The following is a 19,245-nucleotide window of genomic DNA, read 5'->3' as shown; positions in this document are numbered from 1 at the left end:
CCAATAGAAATATCACACGAGGATATAAAGCTACATAAAAGAATATGCTAATTTCTTACTTTTGACAAATGTACCAAGATTCTATTAACACGGGGTGGAAGACGGGTGAAGGAAGGGCACACAGCCGCTCCCTGTACAATCTCTGCAACTTTTCTGTAAATCCAAAGTTATTCCAAAATACAAAGTTCAAAAAAAAAAAAAGAAAAGGCAGAATGTTGGATATTCAATTGCAATAAACTGGAAACTGTAAATGCTTCCCAATCCAGACATGGCCCCACTTCATACTTTTAATGGCCTCCCCGCAGTCCAGTGTAGTTAGCACAAACAGGAAGGCTTCTGGTGACATGAGAAGAAATCCGTATTGGCTCCACTCACCACCACCCCCAAACCCTTGGAATCTCTGAGGCAGTGTCTTTTTGTATGCTAAAGAGATGACGGGGGCTCTGGATGGCGCTCAGGATGGGGCTGGCTGCCAGGGGAACCAGCCTGTGGTTAGAGGGCTGGAACTTTCAGCTTAACTCCACAGCCCACCCTCCTAGGAGGGAAGAGGGGCGGGAAGTGTACGAAATCACGAGTGACCAATGATTTAATCAAACATGCCTACTTAATGAAGACTCCGCAAAAAACTCAAACTTCAGGGGTTCAGAGCTTCTGGGCTGGTAAGCAGCAGGTACACCCCAAGCTCCACGGGAACAGAACACCCTGCGCTTGGGACCCTTCCCGCCCACGCCTCTCTAGTTCTCCCTTCATCTGGCTGCTCACTTCTACCCTGTACAACAGCCTCACGCGCTAGCTGCCGGCCGAGGTTGGATCTAACCTGCAGGTCTGTTTAAATGTCACCTCCTCAGAGATGTGTCTCTTCAGGTGAACTTAGGCCTCCGTTCACGTGCTCTCACTGCACACCATGCCAGGCTACACAGAACGATCGTCCCAGAGGCTCGCCCCAGAATCTACCACCATCTCTCTGTCCTCAGGAGACTCTGGACTCCTGGACGCAGAGTCTGTGCGCCACACCTGGTACACAGCCAGAACCTGACACAGGCATGTAGACTTGAACTGAATTACAGACAGAAAAGCCCGTTTCTTCCTCCTGAAGGCGGTGAGCTGGGGAAGCAATGAGAAGAGAGAGGCCAAACCTCTCTTCCGCCATGGCTCTCACTTTCCGGGTCTGTCCCAGAGGGCTGTGATGGGTTACTGCTAAGGTCCCAGCCAGCTCTGGGGTGGTGAGGCCCACCCGACACCCAGAGCTGGCTTTCAGCCTCCAGAACTGAATGCATGAAGGCCTTCCTGGGGAACAGGAAGCACTGTCAGCCCTGAGGAAAGTCCCAATATCAACCCACAGAAAAATATACTTGAATTTTCAGAAGTTAACAGGATTTTTTAAAGGACAGTGAATGCAAGTCTTCTTAGCAAGTAGCAGGACACAAATAAGAACTGAGACAGGCACGTCTTAGGGTTCCAGGCTTCATAAATCAACTCCGAAGAACCCATTTCAAATGGTTTTGGCTTGAAGCCCTTTCCTCTGGTTTAGTGCATTTCCGACTCCACAAACACAGCTTTTCCTCATCTTCTATCATCTCTGGTCTCTCCCTTGCTGCCAGGCACCCAGAGGCTAGACCTCCCCACCCCCCACCAGTGTGCTGCACCCCTAGCCAGACCCACACGGCAGGTGTCCACATTGTCAGAGACACCCCATCATCAGAGGCTCCTTCCTTCAGGCCCCATTCTGACACTGACACCTCCAAGGGGACTCAGAAGACTGTGTTTCAACCTAACTCCCAGCCTCAGATCAGCGTGCATTTTAAAACACGTTTCTAACACAGTGACTAACACAGATGAAGAGAAGATGACTTACGTTCATTCAAGTCTACCTCCATTTTGTCCTCTGTACTGGCATTACTGGGTTCAAACAAGTCTTGTTTCGCTCCGTCTTCCTCTTCAGAGTCTGTACTTTCTTCACTGTCTGTACTCCCCGAGCTGGGGGGTGGGGGTGGGGGTGGGGAGAGACCGAAGCAGTTAATGCTGCCTATCAGTTACCAGCTAAATCCAGGACATTCTGAAGGTCATCCAGTAAGAAAAAATCCTATGCACTTCAACTGGCTCATTCCTGCCTTCGTGAGTGTGCCGCCTAACCCTCCTCTCAGCTGTCCCCATTGGCCCCCGGCTTTGCGTGGACATGTGGGGCGCACCTACAAACCACCTTCTAATAGGGCCCAGAGGTATCTCACTGAGGCGCTCACTCGCATTTCCCTCGTGGCCAAGATGCTGAGCGGCTTTTGTGTGCCGATCTACCACCCACACATCTTTTCTGAAGGGTCTTTTCACATCTGCAGCACAGTTTAAAACACAGGTTACTGTCTTTAATTCTTATATAGCCCTGAGAGTCCTTCCTGCACCCTCAGGGAGGCCTTGTGTCACGCGCATGATTTGCAAACGTCCTCCCTGAGTCTATGCTCCGTCCCTTCCTTCTTACTGGTGTCACGAGCCGAGGAGAAGCGCTTAATTTTGACAAAGTTGAGCTTATGAAAATTTCCTTTCAAACATAGTACTTTTGGCGTCCTATCTTAGAAATCTTTCCCCAAGCCAAGGTCATAAGGATTTTCTAGTGTAAGTTTTATAGGCTGACGTTTCACATTTACGTTTAAACTCCATTTGGAATCCATGCGTACATATGCTAAGAGGTATGGACTGAGCTCATTTATTTTGCATACAGATGTTCACCTGTTCCAGAACTGTTTGTTCAAAAGACAAGACTATCCTTCCTCCACGGAACTGCTTTTGCACCTGCATCGAACTCAGCTGTTTCTACCCCTACTTATTTATACTCTTTTCCGTCCCCTGACCCACTTTGTCTTACAGATCATACCGTCTCAGTTACTCTATTTTGCAATCAGGCACTGTCAGTCTCCTAAGTCCGTTCTTCAAAGCTTGTTTTCGCTCTCCTAGCTCCTCTGCATTTTCATTTAAATTTAAGTACCAGCTTGTCGACAGTTACTAAAAAACCTATTATCATTTTACTTGAGACTGTACCGATTCTAGATCAATCTGGGGAGAGAACTGGCATGTTAACAATATTGAGTTCCAAATCATAAACTTTTATCAATTCTTGATTTCTCTCAGCTGCCTTGTAATTTTCAGCGTCCAAGTCTTACACATCTTACCAGATTTATCCATACATATTTAATATTTTGATGCTACTATGAATAGGCTTATTTAGTAACTTGATTACATAGACCTAGTACCACGCAATCATGCCAAACCTGCTTAATTATTCTAATGATCTTTTCGTAGATTCCAAAAACAAATTTTCTACAGTGACAATAACTGTTGTCTGTGAATAAAGATAATTTTACCCTTTCCTTTCCAATCTAGATAGCTTTTATTTCTTTTTCTTGGCTTATTGCACTAGGGAGAGGCCCCAGCAACAATCCTGAAAAGTTGTCGTAGAGCAAACATCTTTTGTCCTGTTCCTGATCTTTGGGGGGAATCATTCCGTTTTTACCATGCTGCCAGCTACAGGTTTATTGTAGAAGCTTTATCAGGTAGAACAAAGTCTCTTCGGTCTCCAGTTTGCTAAGAATTCTTATCAGGTATAGATGCTGGATTCAGCCACAGGCTCACTGATTGATTTTCAAATATTAAGCCAACTCAGTATTTTTTTTTTTTTTAAGATTTTATTTATTTTCTTTGACAGACAGAGACAGCGAGAGGGAACACAAGCAAGGGGAGTGTGAGAGGGAGAAGCAGGCTTCCCGCTGAGCGGGGAGCCCTGTGCGGGACTCGATCCCATCCTGGGATCATGACCTGAGCCGAAGGCAGATGCTTAATGGCTGAGCCACCCAGGCGCCCCCAACTCAGTATTTCTGAAATAAACCCTCCTTGGTCATGATGTATTACTGTTGCATTTATTTACTAAAACCTTTAAAGGAGTTTCTGCATCCACATTATGAGAATAACTCAGTCACTTTTCTTGTCATGTCAGCTTTCGTTATCAGGTCACACTGATGTGGTCTCACAGAATGACATGGGTACTATTCCTTCCTTTTCCATTTTTTAGAAGCTTTTATAAAGCTGGTCTAATTCCTGAAATGTTTGATAGAATTCACCGGAGAAGCAAGCCATCTGGGCCTGGAGTTTTTGTGTGTATGTGGGAAGTCTGAAACTAAAAATTTAACTTCTTTAATAGACACAGGACTATTTGGGTTATCTTTTTTTTTTTTTCCTTGAGCTTTGGTAGCCTGTGTCTTTCAAAGATCGTCTAAATTGTTAGATTTATTGGCACAGAGTTGTTTACAATATTCCCTTTTTATTCTTTTAGTACCAGCACCGATGCTGCCTGGCTCGTTCCTGGTACAAGCCGCTCCTTTTTCTCCTGACCCTTTTGCCCAGAGGTGCATCAACTTCCTCAATGTTCTCGAAGAACAGCTTCTGACTGCAGCATTTCCTCCCTGTGTTTCTCCTTGCCCTTCATTCTGGTTTCTTAAGGTGGAAGCTAAGGTCATTGGTTTGAGGAGTTTCTACTTTTAATATAAACAGTATGAAAAGGATCCTTTAAATACAACCCCCTCCCCTCAATGTCTTCTGTAACTCACGTGTTATTTAGTTTCCATGTATTTGGAGGTTTTCTAGAGGTCTGTTACTGATTTCTAATTTAACCATTGGGGTCAGAGAACATACTTTGTAGAACTTGAAATCTTTGGAATTTACTGAGATGGGCTTTATGGCCCAAATACGACCTCTCGTGTACACTTGGAAACGGTGCCTGTCGTGCTGCTGCTGGGGGGAGTGCTTGGCAAACGTCCAGCAGTGTCACGACAGTTGACAGTATTACATGTTTGGCATCTTTGCTGACTTCTGCCCATTATACATCACCGGAGGACGAGCACTGCAGTACAGGACCAGGACTGTGGGTCTGTCTGCTTCTCTCGCAGTTTCCTCAGCTTATGCTCCATGTATTCTGAAGCTCTGTTATTAGGTACATAGGCATTTTGAACTGTTATGTCTTCCTAAAGACCTGACCCTGTTATGACCCTTTCTTTACCCTTTTCCTCTGAAATCCACTTTATTATTAAATAGGTAGGCACTCTACCTTTTCTTTTAACCAGTTTGTGTCTTTATATTTCAATTATTTCTCACAGGCAGCATATGTCAGACCTGATTTTTTATCCAATCTGACAATCTCTTAATTTTAACTGGGGTTTGGGGATCACTTATTTAACAGTATTCAATGATTCCTGATGCGGCTGTCTAGCTTTTTAAAGCTAGTTTTTTTCTGTGTGTCCCAGCTGCCTTTTATTTTTTTGCTCTCTTTTAGGTATTTATTTATTTNCTTTTCTTTTAACCAGTTTGTGTCTTTATATTTCAATTATTTCTCACAGGCAGCATATGTCAGACCTGATTTTTTATCCAATCTGACAATCTCTTAATTTTAACTGGGGTTTGGGGATCACTTATTTAACAGTATTCAATGATTCCTGATGCGGCTGTCTAGCTTTTTAAAGCTAGTTTTTTTCTGTGTGTCCCAGCTGCCTTTTATTTTTTTGCTCTCTTTTAGGTATTTATTTTTGATTTAATTTCCTTTGTTGGTTTATTAACTAATTTCTTGTTCTGTCGCTGAGTTGTTTTAGAGTATACAATATATATCCATAACTTACCACAGTCTATTTTCAAGTGATACCATAGCCCAAAACTAGAAACCCAAATGTCCATCGGCAGGCAAACAAACAAATTCACCCACTCAGTGGTAGTACACCCATTCGACAGAACACTACTCAACCACAGAAAAGAATGAACTATTGATACATCACCCACCATGAATGACTCAAAATAATGTTGAATGGAAGAAGCAACATTAGGTAGGTAATGTGCCATTTGATTTATATAAAACTTTAGAAAAAAAACCACTGATCATTTTAAAGGAACAAAAAGCAGATGGAGGGAAGGCAATATAAAAGGGCAGGAGGAAACTTTTGTGGGTGATGGTTAAGTTCATGATCTTGACTGACATGATGGTTTCATGGATGTATTCATGGATATTCATATATCCAAACTTAGCACACTGTATAATTTAAATAAATACAATTTATTATATGTCAATTATCCCTCAACAGAGCTGTTAAAAAATACTAAAAAGTTGCCTTTTCTCATCATCCTGTGCTCCTTCTGGGGATCAACTGTCACGTCCCCCGGGTACTGTCTTTACAACCCTACTTCTTCACACTCTCTACAAACAGTGCTCCACTGGGCAGTACTGGACTGCTGCAATAATGCGTGAGGACAGGTCGTCCCAAGAGCACAGATGGCAGTAGGCAATGGCCATTTAGTGAATTCATTCAACATGAGGACCCAATGTCATAGCAAATGGTGACAACAAGTCTGACTAGAGCTTTATCTTTTAAAAAAACAAAAACAAAAACAAAACGAAAACGCCATGAAGATATGTGTCTCTTGCTTGCTGGTCCCAGAGCTACAGATGCCTTGTGATTACAAAGTAACAACCCAGCATGCAGAAGATGGAAAACGGGCATAAAAAAAAGAAGCTAGGCTTAGTGACCTCCAATAGCTATGGATCATGAGACAAATGCACCTTCCCTGGTTCGAGCCACAGCTGGGTCTTCTGTAACCTAAAGCAAGAAGCCTTCCTAGGACACACGACATAACCGCTGGTCACACAGAGAACAGGCAGGTGTTGCTGCCGTGCTCTGACAGCAAGAGGAATAAATGGCTAGGAGACAGGGGCTGGGAGTGAGTCTGACTTTTCAGTGTATATTCTGTTTTCTCTGAATTGAATGCCATGCAGAAACATTACTAAAAATAAACGAAATAAAAATGAAGGTTCAGTTGCTATTCTCTCGACTATGAAGATTCCAGTAATGGATACTCAGATAACAAGAACTCCCTGTGTACTGAAGCAAATATATTTAGGTTCTTGGGCTAGAGTAACTTCAACAAATTAGAGAGGCGGAAAAAACAACAACAACAACAACACAACTGGACTGATTCCAAAGGGTCCCCACTGACAGGACTCTCTCTCCCCAAGTTAGATTAACTTTTAGAAACAACCTTTTCTCTTTCTTGGGGAAACTTCAGTCTTTCACAGGAAGCAATACATAGCTCAGCTGCTGCCACTGTTCCTGGGAAGGGAACACCTACTCAGAGCACTTTACACTACGCTGCTCAGCAACGCCTCCCGTTCAGAAGAGGCTGTGTCAGGATGCTTTACGAACTATGTCTAAACACTTCTAGCATTTTCAAGTTCATCACCTTGACTCATCCACACCCTGTCACACTGCAGACAGGAGTACTGGTACCACCTCACATCAGTTAAGGGCATTTCCTTATCTCTTTTTAAGTAGGTTCCACACCCAGTGCAGAGCCCAATGTGGGGCTTGAACTCACAACCGTGAGATCAAGACCTGAGCTGAGATCAAGAGTGCTGAACTGACTGAGCCATCCAGGTGCCCCAACAAGGGTATTTCTGATCATGACAAAAGCACTGGTTTCTAGGTCACATATATTTATTTGCACAGGATACAGTGTGTGTGTCCTAACAATCAGCTCCTTTATGCGCTGGCTATTACTGCTGCTCTGACTGACTCACCTGGACCGTCTTTGGGATTCTGGTGTAAAGGCAATGTGCTTTTCTTCCCAGATGTCTTCCTCATCAGAGCCACCATCATCAAACTGCTGTATTCTCTCCTTACAACATGCTTCAAACAAAGCAATATTTCCCTAAATAAAAACGAGAGAGAGAAAAAGAACAAAACAAACTTAAAAATCAAGTTATTTTCTCCAAAAGTTATCAATATAAATTGTGTTTTTCATTTTTTTTTTAAAAGATTTCTTTTAGAGAGAGCGCGTGCACTTGCATGCACGTGCACAAGCAGGGGGAGGGGCAGAGGTAGAGGGACAGAATCTCAGGCAGACTCTCCACTGAGCGTGAAACCTAATGTGGGGCTTGATCTCACGATCTTGAAATCATGCCCTGAGCCGAAATCAAGTCAGATGCTTAACCAACTGAGCCATCCAGGTGCCCCCTTCATTTCCTTTCAAAGCAAGTGCCTGTCATGTACACCAAAATAAAATGTAAAAGCATCTAATGTCAGCTTTTGTGTAACAACAGAAAGTTCCCCCAAAAAGAATGGATTCAAAAACTTCAAAGCAGTTCCCCCAAAAGACTGGTTTCAAAAGGCCCATAGGAGCCTACCCTGTCATCACAGACTCCCTCTCATCCGGTAAAGCACTGGATTACTTCCGAGAGCTTCCCTGCCTCACCCCCTGAGATGCAGTCCCACCTCTGCCCTTACAGGAAAGCAACTACATCTCCTCTCCTTTAAGCACTCTGGCTCAGCAGTGACGAGTGTCAACAATACAATCAGCAGTTTCCACCTTATCACACCAGCAAATAAACCAGTGGTCTCTCATGTTAATCAACATAAAAATCAAGACTGTGCCGGGGCGCCTGGGTGGCTCAGTCGTTAAGCGTCTGCCTTCGGCTCAGGTCATGATCCCAGGGTCTTGGGATGAGCCCCGCATCGGGCTCCCTGCTCAGCGGGAAGCCTGCTTCTCCCTCTCCCACTCCCCCCCCGCTGGTGTTCCCTCTCTCGCTGTGTCTCTCTCTGTCAAATAAATAAAAACTTAAAAAAAAAAAAAAAACTGTGCCCATTGAAATGACACTAATCCCACATCACCTGCTAATGGGGCTGACCTGGTGTCTAAACCCTGCCTGGGGCTGACAAGCTGGCCCTGATCTAGCCCAAATTTCTCCCCCGGTGACATACAGCTGAAGTAAAAGGCGGCTGCCTGGACCCAAACTGCAGTCTTTGAAGCTATTTGTCTACACTGCAATCACCAGTGGCCCCAGTTTTCTCAGCCCTGCCACAACTTAAACCATGCTTGAAAACTCACACCCACAAGGAACACGCAGGCCATGTGAGTGGGTGAAGTATTACCAGCCTAAGATGAAGTTTCCTGGAGCAGACAGGGTCCCAGCGCATGTGGCAGCCACACGCACACTCTGACAGGTCCCAGCTCCCCCTTGTCCACCCCTCATATACCTTGTTGCTCGGGAGACGGAACATTAATACTTACACTTTCATTTGTATTCAGAGTAAAGTTGATGTCTGATACCCGATCGAAAGAAACACTGTAAAGAAAACATAAGTATAGGAATAGTTAATTACCTATAGACTGACAGAAACTATTCATGAAACTTTCTAAATGTAAAAATATTCACACTATCATTAAAATCTCCACGGGAAAAACAAGAACAAAAACCTGCTTGCATTGAATGATGTTTCTTCCCTTGGTGTTAAGGAGCTCATAGAGGGCGGAAAGGAAGGCAGGGAGGCCTTGTAAGACAGAATAAACACACCCTCTAAGCCTGTCCCATGGTACAATCGGAGCTTCTCACATGCTAGAACCTGCCACTGGTGACAGAAGACGGCAGCACCGGCTGGCGTTAAACCACGAGCAAGGAGCCACCCAATGCCGGGTGCTGATGAGCACATCAGGCAGTGCCCCGTGACACTCAGCTCTGTTCCCCATGAGCTCGAATACCCCCTCGGATATATTTTATTTATAAATACCTCTCCTTTCCTGAAGCCAGATGCTACACCATTTGTTTTCATTTCCGTGGATCACCCACACACTTTTTATTCATTAATCCGGTACAGTACCAATCACTGCCATCTCGCTGCTCCCCTCCCCTGCCTGCAGGACGAGCGGCCTGCCTGCCTTCCAAACAGCCAACTCTATCGTACGGTGAGTCAACCAGAGAAGGCACACATGGTGAGCTGCTCCCGCCACGACAGAATGCCGGCTGCTGATGGGAAGGACCCGGGCCTGCTCCAGCCCACGAACCACAGCAGGGACTCGCTACTCTAGGTCGCACTACCCAGCGCGACAACGGAAAGGGGCAGAGCAGCGATTCCAGCTCCCAAGAGAAGCTCAGTGTAAAGAACAAGAAGCTTCTGAACGAGGCCATGCCCAGCAGCAGCTCCTCTTCGTGGGAGTGACACTCTCAGCCCGCTTGTCCTCTGGGTGCTTCCGGGCACAAAAGGCCAGAACTACAGGGACACCTCAGAGGACAGGCCCCATGTTTCACAAAAAGCAGGAGTGCACGAGCGAGGGAAACAGGAGGATATACTCACTTGCCAATGTCATCTTGATCTGCAAACTTCTCATCGTTGAAGCCAAACTGGTCAATAAAATTGGACGTCATTTGTTGCATCTGATAATCAGAAAAGGCCTGGCAACCCCAGGACCAGTGACAGTGATATAATGATTCTAATGACATTCTACATACTATTTGCCCATTTGTGTTCCAGAAACCATCTTATTTATTACAGCCTTAGGGCTTAAAAAGTTGGTGTGTTTTTCTAAGAAAAAAATCAAATAATTTCAGACACAAATTGCCCAAAAAAAGGAAATGTTTGGACTTTGGCCCACAAGTCATTCTAATGCACGTGTCACCATAAGGAATGTTAAGTGACCACCCTGTCCTCTACTGTGAATTATCTTTAGAGAGAGGTCTGGGTTAAGTCTTGTTCAAAGAGGTGATCAAGTGACATATGACAGTCTGAAATTATAAGATGTATCTATCACCTCTGGACACAACCAACCTTAACCTAAGATCCAGTAAGTGTTGACCACCCGACCTCCCTCCGTCTCTCCCACCCCCCATCCACTACAGTAACATCGCGCCAGAGGTAAAACAACAGATAATCACAGTCACCAGCCTGCAACACAATGTTCAGAGACACCTCAATTTCTTAAAAAAAGACTTCAGTCTCAGAGGCTGGGAAGAGTATGAAAGTAGCTTCTATCCTACCTACCTTAGGGAGAGAGGACAAAGTTTTAACATGGATCTGACATCACTCTGAAAAACCTACAACTGTAAGATCCACAGAGGAATCCGTTCTGTCTCCTACACCATTTCTAGAGAGCACCAGGCTCACCTGGGTTTTCTTAGGTGAGGAATGGGGGAATGTTAAAATGGACTTCACAGAAATGTTAATCTTCTGATTTAAAAACAAGCAGGCCCAGCGGAGCAAGAGAAATCTGCGAATGTGTTATACGTTCTCAGTCAGGAGTGAAGGACAATGACGATAAGCGCCACTCCTTGTTCCACCCCAAACAATTAATACGGAGGCAAATAAGTAACAGTGTGCATGCTGTCTCGTGGACAGAGCTCTGGACAGATGAGAAAGCTGTTTCCTGCAGGTGAGCCCCATCCAAGGGGCATGAACAGTAGCTGGTGGCTGAACTAGAGACATCACACCCAAGGCTACGTGCCGGAACGGAGGCAGCTACCACTGAGAGAAAGCGAATCCTCCTCCGTTCTCCTTCTGAGCAGAGCCCACAGATCCCACCCTGCAGACGTCGGCTGCAAAAATGCCTCTACCGTTAATTCCTGATTACTCATTCTGGTGGCAGGGAATTATGGCATGGATAATCCAAATTGAAGATGATTAAAAAATAAACCTTATATTTGGCTTTGGAAGGCATCTCTTCCTTAGGTCTGAAAAAAGAGGTATCTAGCTTACCGAGAACCTAAAACCTCACTTTTTTTCTAACTCAAGAGCCCCACAGTCCCTCTGCTCACTCACACACTTCCATGCCATCCCCGTTCCTGCCCACAGAGGTGACACTGTCTGAACATGGGTGCCGGGGGGCCAGCCTCACAGGAGCGTACTTGGTAAGGCACGCCAAGGCTGAGCCAGGGGAGTGCGGCTGGAGACAGAAGGGCAGGGACACGTTCTGCCAGGCAGGGCTGAGTCTTGGACATACGAATGAAAAATATGATACGCAGCACTCATATTCATAAAAACCAACAAGAAGCCAATTCAAAAAAAGAAAGAAAGAAGCCAGTTCCTCTGAATTGCATCTTTATCTTGTATAAGGTAAAATGGGATATGTGCCACCTTCAAAGCCGTGCTCAAGAATCATGAAATTACTCTTCCGAGCAAGCGGCATAAGCCGGGCTCTGAGTTTATTTACTAATTAGAAACATGGTCACACAAGGGAAAAGGTCCCTCCCCAGTTGTTTTGTTTGATTTTCTCTTTTCTTTTTCCCCTTTAATCTTTCTGTGACACTGGTGTTTATGTTATGAATCTTTTTGGGTACAAAAGGAAAGAAATGTTCCCAAAAGTGTTTCTTTAAATGCTTCATAAAGAGCGTGCAAACACCAAATATATTATAAATGTATATATGTGAATATACATACGTATGTACACACATACTTACGCTGTCTGTCTGTCTAGTCATTCACCTACCTAAGGAGATACATAGCCACTGACAGACCCTAGTAATTTCCATGCAGTAACTTACAGGAAAAAGAAAACCAACAAACTATAGTCCTCATTAGTTCTAAGTCTATTCCAGCTTCTAGGAAGATGCAAGCTAGCAAAGAACCTCAGGTTTCAAATACAATTTTAATAATAAAGCTATCAGAGCTTCCAAAAGCCACATTCGTGAAGACTGTTATTGTACTGTATTTAAACCTATAGAAACAGGACTCTGGAGATGGAAAATCCAAGTCTGGAAAGCACCATATGGCTGTGTAATTATTAAAAACTTAATTATTAAGAAAAAAACCCCAAACCCACACTTCCTAGAACTATCATCCTGGCCAAAGCCAGGGACCATTCAAGTCAGTGACAAGTGAGCCTACCACTTCATTAAGCAAATCTCTTTGGAGGTGCCACTCGAGCAACGAGCAACAGAAAACCCTGGTGTGCCCCATCTCCTGTGACTGCCTGTGAACAAGCCTGCTTGGACGGGAGAGTAGGAGGCGGCCAATCAGGCCTCTAGAGCCCGTCTGCAGCAGTCAGCCCCAATTCTCCAGACCCAGCAAGAGGAAGACCTCCTCACCCTCCACACCTCTTTCAGACAGAATCAGAAGGAAGAAAGAGTCAAACACTAGAGGTGAGGAAACCAGAAGGGACAGAAGGGGGGGGGGGGCTTCCCTGGGCCAAATAAGTCCCCACAGGTGACATGGTCAGGTAACCTTGTTAAAGGACCTGCCCTAAGTCTCTACACTCAAGACTTTACCGACAGGAGACCTAACTTCAAATGTGAATGAGAAACTGTAATGGATATATATAAACTAATATTCTAATTGTAATGGAGACTAGCATAAAATTCTTAAGTTAACTTAAACTTGTCTTCTCAAATTAAAAAAAAAGTGGTTTAGAAACACATTTTTTTATTTGCAAAATGATCCATGCATGATCTATAGCTTTACTAGAGACTTCTCCAGCAGAAAGGAGTGATTTTTCCTACTTCGGAGGATCCCATGAAGCGGATGGCTGTCACAGGACAGCAGGCTGCAGAGGGCTCCGCCAATGCAGCACTTCTGTGACAGGGACAGCCGCATGTGCACGTCAGCAGTCCAGGCAGTCCCCAAAAATGCCAGAAAAATGTCTCCCCACAACAGCCATGGAATCAGATTTCACATGAAGGGAACCTATTTTCCAGGTAACTAAATGTAATCACTCCTAGATTAAAAATCACTCCTAGATTAAATCAGCCACCGAACTTCAAGGTTACTGGCTTATTTGCAAATAGGTGTTAGGGCATTCTTTTTCTTAAAGCTATTTGAACAGGTTCAGAATCCCCGCGGTAATTTACATTTTATACCTCTGAGCTTCACGTCAGGGGTGGAGCAGGGTGTGGCGCTGGAGTTCGAGCCAGGCCCGGCGGATTCTTTCTTAATGAATGCTAAACTGACTAAGAATCGAACCTGAGCAGCAGCTCAGCTCAGCCTTTCCCAGAGTACGACAGCTTACTTGGATGCCCAAAGACAGGGGCAGCAGAGTCAGCCGCAGCTCCACCCTGGCCCTGGTAAGAAATGAGCCTCAAAGACCGAGAAAAAAGAGGCCAAGCAAACATTCAGGGCCGGGTGGGAAGGGGACTACATCAGTCACACTGCCGCACCAAAGTGACTGACATGCCAAGACCGGGTCCTGACCGAGGACGACTTCTCCACGTGAAGAACCGGCAAGGGCAACGAGGGGCTTCTACTGTTAGAAGCCCAAATCCCATACCCCATCAAGACGGCGAAATCATCGGTCGCCTCCCCAAGAACCACCAATGAGTGATGGATACATCCGTACAGGTATTTTTATATCCTGTTTTCTCCCCCACAAAGAGTTAAACAGTTGATAAACAGAGATGAATGTGGGGCAGGAGGGAAGGGTGACAATGAACTCCTTCAACTAACACTTAATTTAGGAATCACTATACAAGACCTTAAAGATATTAGGAACATGTAAGCCATTCAGTTCAGAGATTTTTCTGAAAGTTACTTTTACTGACATTAAAAGTGTTATTCCCATCATTCTTACCCACAGGTCTCTACTACAGGAATCTTTAAGCGACACCACAACTACTGCACAGGTGTGCAGAATGAGCATGTCTGAGACACCTGCAAAACCAGTTCATTCAAATCTGAAAATGGACCCGACTCAGCATTGTTGTTATCAGGTACAAAACGTTTCCTGGAACTATAATCAATGCAAACCCTCCTCTCATATACCCAACACTTCCTATTTTAAATACTTTTGCCTAGCTAATTAAATAACCCCAATCACGTCCTAGTGCGTAATCTGCCTCCGAAGCTGACTCAGAGATGGCAACTAGACTAAGCATTTAAAATAAAAACGAAAAGCAAAGCTTTAGGCATGACTCACTTGCTGCAAAGAAGAATCCTGTGAGAAACCCGTTTCTTTAAAGTCAATTTCATCATCACTGGATGAATGAATATGGCAGGTTGTAACCTATATGCATAAAAATGTAAAAAACTATTTAACAGAGAAAAGTTTTGGACATTTGTATCAGCATTTAAATGGAAAAATCACATTTAGTTTTTCTCTCAATGTGTAACAACAGCAAGAACAAAAGTAAGTAACAGTTACGTAATCCACCCAAATAATTCAAAGGCCCATTTCACACAATCAGATGGTCAGATTACCGGTCCTTTTGCTGCCCATCTGAATTATTATTTGTCTCATTATTGATACCACCAGAAAACAGGTAAGAGGTTACTCCATTTAAGTGATTTTACCAATTATCTCCAATTATTAATATTTACAAAGGGAGGGTAGAAGGAATGGCTCAGACAGAATATAATTTGGTAAGTGCCCAGCTTGAAGGGTCAAACTGCAAACCCCAGGCGTTGCTAATGAGCCACCAGGAAGGTCAGGTTTAAATACGGCATCTCACTGGAACATCTTGCAATGCCTGTCCGCTCTAAGAAAACCACTGTCCATAAGCACCAAATGTGACTCTGCTCTTAGAAGACNTGCTCTTAGGAGACCCAAAATCTTCTGCCCCTTAGAATGTAGCCCCTGCCGTCAAGACTACAACCAACTCCCAGTACTTGAACAAGAACACAAACACGAACTGCTCACCAATTCGTGGTAAGTGATTTTTTTATTAATTCATAAATGACACAGAGTATTGGCAAAATGTGTTGACAATTAGAAACAAAGACATACAAGTGACTAAGCAGAGGACAATAACAGCCACTGCTATAGAGCAAATGACAAACAGGAACAGACTGTAAAATTCCAAAACAAGCAACTGTACTTCTGAGGGTAACTTACACTGTATTTCCTGAGTTAGTCACCCTTTACTTTTCACAGCAGTGTAACTGGCAGAGAGCGCTGTCATCAGGGGAAGACATGAGCGGCCGGGACCTGCCAACCCTAGCAGTGGTGCCTAATAGCCTGGAGCTGCAGAAATTGGCCTGGTTTGCTTTGTGCTGTTCCAACATCGGTTCAAGAAGCCCAGAGTAGAATCCAAATAGGTCTGCATGTGGGATGGCTGATGAAATTCTGAATACATCACGGCCTGAATAAAATCAACCGCTTTTTCCTTTGACCATCTTTGGTAAAGATACTATGCCAAGTGACTAACTCAGTGTTTCCAATTAATTCCTTCTCCACCCTCCCTGAGGTAGAGAGAGAGCATTCACACTTCGATTCTGAAACTGGCCCAATGAAGTCAAAGGCAGAATTTGTGATCAATGAAGGGAGCCTGCTTGGGTCAATCATAGCTTTAGCGAGTTAGTGGGGAAAGCTGTGGGGGGGCGGGGCAGGGAACGTTCCAGGAGAGCCCGGCCAGAGTGCGGAAGGGAGGAGGCGGAAACCTGCTTGGTCATGGCAGCTGGCATCTTCCAGGAGGAAGGTCAAGCCATTCTACTACAGTGGGTTTAGAGGAACCCCAGGCTACCTGGGGGGCAAGTCAGTGCAGGAATCATATTAATCAATATATGTTTTAGGAGTGCAACCCCACGGCAGGGAACAGAATTACAAGACAACTCAAAGAGCAGGCTAGGTCTACTAAACAAGAGAGAACAACAACAAAAAAGACTTGGCTACTCCCAGCACGTCTGGTTGTCCAAGTTCAAACAGGATCCTCATTGACAGTTTTACTCTTTGCTACGAAATGAATCCGTTCATTAATGCAAAGGTGAGAAAAATAACTGGTTTTTGTTGAGCAACTACTATGTGCCAGACATTTTGACCTCTCTTTACATATTCTCCATAACTTGTATCCTTAAAGCAATTCTGAGAGGTATTTAAAATAATTTTTTCTCCAAAAATAAAGTTTTAGAAAGTTATTAGTAACACAATGCATGCACACTTTTGCATTTATGTACTGACAGATGTGGGGATTCTGATTCTACCCACACTGCACCTGGTCTGACACCGTTACTAATTGAACAGGCTACAAAGATGACTGAATCCGCCACAGCCCTAGCGGGAAAGGGGACTAGCTAACTGGAACCCCACTTAGTCCATCACACAGACGAGCCACGAGAGTCCCCGACCGAACCTTCCAAACACACCCCTTCTGAGGCATCTTCATCTCAGCAGATGCCACTTATTTTCTCCTCTTTCCTCAGTGAAAATCTTGGCCTTCTGGTTTCTTCTGTCCCACCTGCAGCTATTCACTCCACTGTCAAAACATCACCTAAAAGCCCATAGCTTCTCATCACTCTTATCACCTCTCTCCAGTGCAAGCCACCACCATCTCTTGCCTGGATTAACAGTGTCCTTGGTAGTCAACTGGTCTCCCTGCTGCGATCTCCTGCCCCACTACAGTCTATTCTCAATCCATCAGCCAGAACGATCTTTTAAAATGTCCATCAAATTATGTCTTCGTAATTCTGTACCTGATGGCTTTTCATCTCACTAAGGTTACAACCCGAGGAGCCTGCGTGGATTAAAGGCAGGATGCGATGTGGCCTGCAGAGCCCCTTGGACCTCACATCCCTTTCTCTCCCTCTGGACAACGTGCCAGCTTCTGCACCAGCTCTTCCCCACTTACTTCCCTCAAGCCTCTACACAGATGCAACCTTCCCAATGAGGTTTCCCTAGAATACCTAATCCTAAATTGCACTTCCACCCAAAACAAACCCCAGCTCCCTTCCCTGGAGTTTATCCATCCATTTGTTTATCCACTTCCACAGAGGCAGGAAATTTTACTAATCAAATTTACTACAATAGCTTCGGGGCAGAGCACACAATAGCCACTCAAATATTTATTGAATTAATGAATACCAACACCTCACTGAGTGAGAATAGTCGTAACTTTCAAAAAAGTAACAAGTGTATAAGAACACTCTGACCAAGCCAGATGTGTTCTAAGTACACTCTTGATGCTTCAGTGAATGAAAGCTTCTGAGATGTTCCCTTCTTTCATAATGAAATTTCAGTTTTATTAACTGTTGTTACAGGAAAAGCAAGTGAGTTTTTCTTCATCGTGGCTGACTGGCTTACTAAGAAGATCATAAGCAGGACTAGAACATTAACCTAAGTGAAATGTGGAAGTCACAGACTCTTCCTCCTGGGTACGGTGGGGTCCTGCTGTGGACCCCTGGCACCTACATGACCAGGGCTGGCTAGAAACACAAACTCTGGGAGGTTCCACCCCAACCTGCTGGATCTGTAGGCAATTCACAACTGCACATGTGATCGTTCTCTACAACCTCCCTGGACGAACTAATCAGTGATGAGAAAGAAGCACCAATACTTTAGAAAAAAACACATTCTCCCCCATGGAGAGGAAGGCAGAGAACGAAGCAAGCTCAGCCTTCCAAAGTCAGTACCAACACATCGATGTTACCTAGATATAATGTCTAAATCTTCACCAATTTTTACCCAGACCCAAAGAGAGGTCTCTGGATGTAAGTAATACACCAAATTTCATTCATAATAAAACTCTCAACATAAAAACATAACAATCTACGAGTCTACTGGGTATATACTTCAGCGTGATGAGGTCAACAGATTAAAGTACTTCAAAATACCTCAGAGAGAGGTAATTAAAATGCTGCCCCAGAAGTGGTAAGAGCCCGGGACTGGCACAGCTTTTCCTACATCAGTGAGCAGACCTCAGGCCCACAGCCAGGAGCACAGGTAAGTGTTGGGTGCATTAATGAACGAATCCTTGTGGCTAGAACGTAAGAATAGGCCAGGACCACGTAACAAGGTATACCCCACGCATTTGGTGCTGAACTACAGGTTGACCCAAGTCCTATAAATATACTGGAAAGGACTCTCAGATAGGTATCTGGGCCATCACAGAACCAACTAATAAGGCAAGGCAATAAGATGGGGGATCTAATCTAATCTATTCGGGGAGGGGGCAGGAATTAAGCAATCTATTACCCAACTGCAAATTTTAGGAATGAATGTGTCTGAAACACTTTTACTTGGACTTCACGCTCGTTACATGGGTGAACACCCTTTCTGTAGAACATTTTTGCAAGGGCAAGACCCACTGCATTTACCAAGCTGGGTTTATAATAACATTCACTGGAACATGGTACCCAACCCCCACTAGGATATAACCTGAAACATTCCGGGCACAAAAATGGAGAGCCTGAGGCTGCAGTGGAAGTCTCCCTCATGGCCTAGGATGCTTAATTAAGCATCCTCAAAAATGTGGAACCTACATATCCCTAAAAATATGAAACAAAGCAAAATTCCCTCCTGGAAGGCCTTAAAACTAAAGGGAGGTGGTATTTAGTTACTGGGCATGTGGGATTGAGGAAATGAACGGGTCTCCAGACATCAACCTGGAAGTCCCAACAGACAATAAAATTACAGAGCAGGGCTAACTCAACATGGGATATGAGCAGTATCAACAGGGCTCTAGAAGTCTGACTACTTTCAGCAAATGAGAACTAGGCTGCCATTAGTGATAGCTGGGCCCAGGATAATTTTCCCTTC

At 44.4% G+C, this 19,245-nt stretch overlaps 1 protein-coding gene across 1 annotated transcript in view; it reads right to left on the bottom strand.

Moving 5' to 3' along the window:
- PPP6R3 (protein phosphatase 6 regulatory subunit 3) overlaps positions 1–19,245 on the bottom strand; it is a 101,099-nt gene that overhangs the window by 13,864 nt on the left and 67,990 nt on the right. Inside the window, 7 exon segments of the mRNA XM_034644845.1 lie at positions 1,856–1,977; positions 7,601–7,731; positions 9,091–9,145; positions 10,152–10,198; positions 14,695–14,781; positions 15,610–15,619; positions 18,843–18,864. Of these exon segments, the coding sequence (XP_034500736.1) occupies positions 1,856–1,977; positions 7,601–7,731; positions 9,091–9,145; positions 10,152–10,198; positions 14,695–14,781; positions 15,610–15,619; positions 18,843–18,864 (474 nt within the window).

The sequence above is a fragment of the Ailuropoda melanoleuca genome, chromosome 16 (genome assembly GCF_002007445.2).
Source record: "Ailuropoda melanoleuca isolate Jingjing chromosome 16, ASM200744v2, whole genome shotgun sequence".
Classification (NCBI taxonomy): domain Eukaryota; kingdom Metazoa; phylum Chordata; class Mammalia; order Carnivora; family Ursidae; genus Ailuropoda; species Ailuropoda melanoleuca.
The sequence above is the reverse complement of the archived record's forward strand: the minus strand, read 5'-3'. Positions and strand labels throughout refer to the sequence as shown.